This window comes from Notamacropus eugenii, chromosome 1 (assembly GCF_028372415.1).
Source record: "Notamacropus eugenii isolate mMacEug1 chromosome 1, mMacEug1.pri_v2, whole genome shotgun sequence".
NCBI classification, from domain to species: domain Eukaryota; kingdom Metazoa; phylum Chordata; class Mammalia; order Diprotodontia; family Macropodidae; genus Notamacropus; species Notamacropus eugenii.
The window spans coordinates 246,940,227-246,947,984 of NC_092872.1; the positions used below are offsets into that span (position 1 = coordinate 246,940,227).

The 7,758-nt window shown below is 35.7% G+C and overlaps 1 protein-coding gene across 1 annotated transcript; it reads right to left on the reverse strand.

Moving 5' to 3' along the window:
- Positions 1 to 1,698: 1,698 nt before the first annotated feature.
- LOC140524838 (olfactory receptor 13A1-like) lies at positions 1,699 to 2,659 on the reverse strand. Its single transcript, XM_072639681.1, has one exon. It carries the CDS (start codon positions 2,626 to 2,628, stop codon positions 1,699 to 1,701), a length of 930 nt encoding a protein of 309 aa, XP_072495782.1. The 5' UTR covers positions 2,629 to 2,659.
- Between the last annotated feature and the right edge of the window lie 5,099 nt (positions 2,660 to 7,758).

The following is a 7,758-nucleotide window of genomic DNA, read 5'->3' on the forward strand; positions in this document are numbered from 1 at the left end:
TTCTGAAAGTTCTGGACATTGGCAATGGCACATTTAGGAATTTTTATTTGGATATTTCTTTTAGGAGGTTATTGGTGTATTCTTTCTATTTTCATTTTTCCCACTTGTTCTTATATATCTGGATGATATCTTTAATGATTTCTTCAAAAGTGATATCCAATTTCCTGTTTATTTTTTTTTTTTATGAAGTTCAGGTCATCCTATTGTAAAGTGGCCCAAGAAACATTATGCAGACTTATAAAAGAAAGACCACATTTTTGACAATCCCCATATTTAGATTGTCAATGTCTGTGAACAAAAATTTCAACCCCCCCACCAACAACCGAGGGCTGTTGTCCACTGAGCTTTCTTTTTGAAAAACTATAGATCCCAGAGGGAATTTGTGGTGCAATTAACTACTTTCTTGGTAATTGTTACACAATAAGTCTTCAGTTATCTCATCTTGATCTATTTTCTAGTTCAGTTTTTTTATAAAACATATCTTGTAGTTTCTTCAATTTTGACTTTAAGAATTCATGCTGACTCATAGAATCATTAATTCATTTCATTCTAATTTTTCATGAATTTTTGCTAGAGTGTGAATTTATACATCTTCTGTTTAACGATGGGGCTTTATTTCCAATATTCTCCCCCTCTTCTTGAGGGTAGTTGGTGGGACAGTGGGTAAAGTATTAGGAAACCTGGAGTTCAAATTTGGCCTCAAATACTTACTAGTTTTATGAAATTTAGCAAATCACTTAATGTCCGTTTCATCTCTATTTCCTCCGCTGCAAAATGTGGATAATAATACTTTGTATTTTTCAGGTTGTAAATGAGTTAACATTTGTAAAAATTGCTTAATACAGTATCTGGCAATAGTAGCCACTATATAAATGCTTATTTCTTTCTCTTCCTTAGCTCTCATTTCCTTTACAATTTAAAAATATGCATGATTTTTATGAGGATTCCTAATTTTTCTTGTAGGCAAACTTTTTTCTTTGAGGGCTCTGATTATATGGGTTGTTTTTGTTATTTTTGTCTTCTGCATTAGTACTTTAATCATTCCTGGCTTATTCAAAGTGTTATTTTTCCTATTTCATCATTCATTTTTGTTGCTTAATTCTCACGAGTTGAGTTCTAGATGAAATCAAGTTGAGGACCTGAACTTCGTACTGGTAGCCTTTTTCTATGCCTTTTCCATTGCAACAATCCCCAAATTCTCTACTATGATTACCCTTAATTGAAGCCCTGTCCTTTATATGCAGAGAAAGAATAAAGAGAGATCTATTCTTTATTCCTTAAATCAAAGGAAGTCCTCTTGTGGTATGAGGGACCTAAATGAGGTCATTTCCATTTCACCTGAAGTATATCAAGGTCCTAATAAAAATTCCAGTAAGTCTCACATAATTATTTGACATCAGAGAGAATATGCAACCATGCCTTCAATGAACTATCTTTTAGAGTATGTCTTGGCATCAAAATTCTGTTCCACTTAAAGCATGGATCTGACAGGGTAGGGCATGTCAAATGTTTCTGTGCCATTTAAAATTGTAACCAGGGAGTTATGGTTTCCCTAAAAGCACATCCTAAGTTCAGAAACATTGCCTAGCAGGAGAAATGTTGTGTAAACTTGTCTGGGCTGTGATGTGTGTACAATTTTGTTTCATAGATATTGTTATTTTCATTTTTCTCAATTGCATCAATTTGTCAAATGACCAATTACTTCCTAAGAAATGGACATAATTTATTGAGTGCTATTTTCACATCCTTGTTTCTCAGGGAGTAGATCAGAGGGTTCAAAGCTGGGGTCACTATGGCATAAATCACTGAGGCTACTTTGCCTTTTTTCAGAGACTGACCAAAACCAGGAAGAATATATATATAAATTATAGTGCTGTAATACATGGTAACCACAATAAGGTGGGAGGAACAAGTGGAAAACGCTCTCTTCTTTCCTTCCTTGGTCTGGATCTTCAAGATGCTGGAGATGATAAAACCATAGGACACCAGGATGAGCAGAAAATTCAAAATAGCAAAAAACATATCTGCCACGACTACCATTGCATTGTTGACATTGGTTGAGGAGCAGGAGAGTGGCAATAATGAGGGAATCTCAGAAAAGAAATGATTGATGACATTGGGGCCACAGAATGACAAGCCAACAGTCATGATGATGTTTATTGTTATATAGGCTCCACTGATGGCCCATGTTGCAGATGCTATGAGACAGCAAGCTGCCTTGTTCATGATAGCTGTATAGAGGAGAGGCCGGCAGATGGCTGCATATCGATCATAGGCCATGGTTGTGAAAAGCAAGAGCTCTGATCCCAAACACCAAGTTAAGAAATACATCTGAGCTATGCAGCCACCATAGGAAATGGTGTTCTTGGTTACTAGATTCTGCAGCAGCTTAGGTACCACAGTGGAAGTGGAGAGAATATCCAGGGAGGCCAAATTTATAAGGAAAAAGTACATAGGAGTATGAAGACCTGGATTTAGACTAATCACAGTGATGATGACTGAGTTACCTGTGAACGCCATTATGAAAAGTCCTAAAAAGAGGCTGAAGATAAGGACCTGAACCTGAGGATTTTCAGAGAAACGCTGTAAGATGAACTCAGCCACTGTGGAATGATTGTTTGATGCCATATAAGTAGGTAGTCAGGTTTCCTTTTGTTGGCGTATGACTGCAAAATCCAACACACAATAGTTTATTTTGTTTACTAAAGAGAAGAAAACAAAGATTTGAATTAAAATTAGGAAAATTAACATGTTTTCGTCTTCCAAAACCAAGTTTTTACAAAGTCATTTAACTTTATTACACCGATAATAGTTAAACATTATTTGGTCAATGAGTCCTGTCAATGCATTCATTCTCCCCACAGGGTTAAATAAAATAAATACACATCCTTCCATCATCTTCATCATCCATCTTCATCATCATAATCATGTTTTTTTATATGATATTTTATAGCACTTTTAATACTTTAGTTGAAATTTCCCTTTATTACCCCAGCCATGAGATGAGCCCAAACAAGTTCCATGATATAATTCATTTATCTGAATCTGGGGTCTGGGGGATGGCCAAAATTGGAAACCCTATGTACTATTACAGACCAGAAACAAAATTGTTGCTCAAGGTATAGAGAGTGGAGGTATATGCCTGAAAAGCTTCAGAAATTAGTGCTGTATCTGTAATGGAAACTGGATCAGAACCAGGGTCAGAAACAGAATTGAGGAGTCACACAAAAAGATTTGGCCCAAGGATAAGTAGTCAGGTGTTACAATGGATAAACTACTGAAACTGGAGTTAGTGATAGCTAAGTTCAGTTCTGGCTTCACACACTTATAAGTTGTATCACTTGAGCAAAGTACTTAATCTTTGTTTGCTATTAGGATATCCACTTTGATTAATTACTCTGTTTCTTCATAAATATTATGCCCTTTCCCCTTCTCCGTTCAATATAAAGGTAAAATGCAGTTTCAACATAGAATTCACTTAATGTTCTATTCAGGTATTATATTTTTATGCTTGCTCAGGTGGGACCAGCTCTGTTTTTCAATTTCCTCTAATCTCACCATAGTTGAACTGCTGCATCTAAAGCATTCATCGCTCTTCATGACAATGGTCCCTTGAAGTGTCAGGAATTTCCCTTTTCTCTAATCAATCTAAATAACAGAAAGGAATCTTGAAAATATGATTTATCAATGTTAACTCTGTGGTAATTGCAAGCATGATCTAGATAACTCAACTCACATTTACCTCCCTAGGATTTTCTTGTACCATTTTGGCTCTAGTTTTTTTCCCTTCTTTTTCTATGTGATGTGCTCAGTGTCTATGTTGATGATATTGATTAGACACGAGGTGAAGCTATTGCTTTACCTACATAATGAACCCCATTATACATGAAATGTTCACATGTTAATTACCTGTCCAGACATTTTATAGGGAGCTTCAAGAAGAACTATCTTCTAATAAATCATCACTTTCGAGAAGGCACCATTTATTTTATTTTTCTTGTTACCCTAAGACTAGTGCAAATGGGCTTAAATTATATCAAAGAGGTAAATTGGTTCAAAGAAAAAATATTAATTATATAGATAATTGACGATTTTACAAAAACCACTGGTTGATGGGTAGGATCATATCAGAAATCTGCCAGCCTTTATGTATATTTGATTGGAGTTCTATCTCGTCCTTCAGGGAACTCATGTAATAACTAGTCAGAGCCTTCTCATCCTTCTAATTCTTGAAATACTCCATTTCCATCACAGAAAGAATATTGAGTTCTTGAAGGCTGAAGGTACCAATTTTATGATCATATCCACAAAATTAAGAAAGGATTTTACCATTCTTCAAATGAACTTTTAAAAATTGTTACCAAAAATATACTGATCATTTGTCCATATTGCTGTGTAGCCACTTCCTTCATAAGATCAGTTTTCATGTGGGAACAAAGATATATTAAAGGATACAGTAGAGCACAAACGTAGTGTAAGATTATAATACCAACCATACTATTGGCTCTGAATCATACTGTCTATGACAGAAGTGCTGATAATTAAGTAATTTCTTTTATTAATGCAGAATATAATTACATACAGTTAGATAACTGTAAAAATTGATAAACTGCCTGTACTAACACAAACTGACTTTACTAACACTCTTCTCTTCCACTTTTAGTCTTTGAGAGCTGCCTAGAACGTTCATTTGTTGCTCTGTGTCATAGTCCCTGTATATGTCTAAGACAGGACTTAAGCTCAGGTTTTTGCCATTATATGACACAGTTCTCAATGCTACAGTAAGCAGAAGTATTCACAGAGCTACAGAATGTTAGAGTTAAAGAAACTTGAGAGCTCAGTAATTATCACTTTCATTTGTCACAAGGGTATTAAACAGGGGAGAAACTTATCCAAAATCACAAAGAAGATTAGTCCTGACTACTATTCTATGAGGTTTTTCAAAATCTGAAAGAAGACCTTGTTGAAAGCCATTTCTGATATAAAAAAACTGGAAGGTCTCACAAACCTTCTTAAGAACAGAAATGCAGATATCACATCTCATTGGATCTCAAGGTAGAAGTTAGTATCTAAAAATATTCTTGAATTCCAACTCCTTGTTTGTCTCAGTGGAATGAGTTGCAAGTTTCAGGCCTCTTGCCAACACATCAGACAGACAGAGATGGATCTTTTTTTATCAACTTAATGGGAGAGTGAGACAAGGTAAGCTCTAATGGGCTTATAGTTCTAAATCCTTGAATAAAATTCCAGTTAGAGATAAATAGAAAATAGTGATTTTGAATATGGTGCTGAGGAACTTATGATATCTTCACACGTTCAATCAAATGGCATTTCTTTTTAGCAACTCTCATGTACCAGGTGCTGGTGATAAAAAGAAAGAAATTTGGAGTAATTAACAATAATAGTAGCTAGTATCCAAGAGAGACAGAACATTTATTAAGAACCTACTATGTACCAGGCACTATGTTAAGCTTTGAGGGTTACAAGTACAGGGAAGACATTCCCTTTTCTCAAGAAGCTTATCATGAAGAAAACACACAAAGTGATGGTGATAACTATATCGGGTTAAGGTATTCATAAGGCACGGAAGTGTAGTCCAAGTTTCTAAAACTGGAAGGATAAAAGAACGTGGGCAAAAAGTTGGCTTTCTCATGCAAGAGTCCTAACTCTGTTCCTTCCTTTGATGGTGTAGATTATGCACAAGTCACTCATCTTCTTTATCTGAAGCAACTCTCTCTCTAAAATGATTTGATGATGGACTGATCTTCCTTGGTAAAAGAAATTTTTCATCATAAACCCCCTCTTACAAAGAAACCATATGTATGATTAGAGAGAGAAACATACAGAGACAGAGAGAAAGAAGCTATCTCATTTTGAGAGCACCTCTAGCTCACCCTTATGTCATATTGATACACAATTGTTTGCATGTTGCCTCCCACATTAGTGTCTGAGCTTCCAGAAGACAAGGACTATTTTTGCTTTTCTTTGCATTCCCAACTTAGCACACAGTGTGTGGCACAAAGCAAGTGTCAATATCTGCTGACTGATTCATGTGAGGATATTTAAAAAAATCAAAGTACTAAAAAGCAGTAAATGAAGTATCATGAAATAATAGCTAGATAACAAGTTTGGGACCCTGGAAAAATCTGAATTTGAAGCTTGCTTCAGTAATTTAACTAGCTCTGGGATCATAGATGAGTCTCTTACTTTACCTTTATTGCCTTTATCTCCCTATCCTCATCTGAAAAAGAGGGATAAATGTCAGAGATGCCTGCCACAGGAAGGCTGTTTTAAAAAAAAACTATCGAGAAGATGAATGAAAGATGATTCATAAGCTGTAAAATAGTATACAATATGAGTTATCGGTATTATTCAATAGAAAAAGGATGAAAATAAATAAATTTAACCCTTCTAAATGAGGATGATAGAAGAAACTGAAGCAAAGAGAATGAGAGATGACTATTCAAAAAGGATTTCATATACATTGTTTTATGACAAAGGTCTGAATGGCAGTACCATTGTATTGATAGAACATACATTATTATTCTCATTTTGAAGCTGAAGATACTTGAGAAATAGGAAAGTTAAATGACAATTTACTGCCTTTTCACCTGAGGCACATCACTTGTACTCTATCCTCCTCCTGCCAGCCCTGCTCCTATAAAATGAAAAGGTTGGACCTATAAGAAGAAATAAAGACTTATAGATAATCTGTAAACTCCATTACCACTATAAATTTAGGATTCTTGACTTACTCATATTCTCACAGCTCTGTTATGACAGAGCTGGGCATAAATTCTAAGTTTCTTGACTCAGTTTCCCAACTCTGAATTCAGTGCATTCTAGATGTCTTTGCTGAATTCAATTTAGTATTAAGATGAGGGTTATCCTGTTTTGTTTAGGTTTTTCCTCAATAAGACATGCTTGGATGTTGTCTTCTTCCATTAGGATATAAGTTCCCTGAGAGCAGGGGCTTCTTTTTTTTTTCACCTTGTGCTCTCAGCATAGTATCAGGCACATTGTAATCCCTTACAAATGCTTCTAAACTTGACTTACTGAAGACTTCTATAACATCTGTTCTAGTCAAGCACATCAGCTATGGCAGCTTCTCTATACCATCAAGACAACACAATCCCAAATATGTTTGTGGTGCTTTTATAAATGAGAAAGTTAGTACAGCCTATATTCCCTTTTGAAGATGACAACTTTCCTGTCCTGTAAATATTTCTAAAATTGCATCAGTTTCAAGCCATTGCTCATTGACTAGTGAGTCCTAGTTCCCTTCCTCTTACACCTTGCCATACACATCATCCTCTGTCTTCTTATCCCTATCCACAAAATCCCAAAGAATCAGCAATCAGTTGAAAAATGAGATTAGATACTTTACCAAAGATTTGAAAGTTACAGACCTGGTGAGTTTCCAAGGAAATGGGTTTCCAAAACAAGGGACTAGATTGCTTGGACATCACTCACCATCTGGGATGAAGCAATGCAATGGGTGGGTTGGGGATGACAGAGAAGGTGGACCAACAGTAATTGGCACTTTTGTCACTTCTCATCTCTTGCTCATCTTTCCTTTGTGATCCCCATGTCTGGATCCACTTCTTGCCATTTTTGCCACCAAAGAAGACCCAAGCAATTAGCTAAAACCAAGTGTTGTAGGCATGTAAATGCAGAAGGTCCCACTCTACGCTTCTGGTAGTTGCTAGACTGAAACAGGTTATATTATGTCATTACTGAGCAATAATTTACGAAGGA

What these genes read in the sequence shown, in the direction of transcription:
- LOC140524838 (XM_072639681.1), bottom strand. Translation starts at nt 2,628, where the DNA reads ATGGCATCAAACAATCATTCCACAGTGGCTGAGTTCATCTTACAGCGT.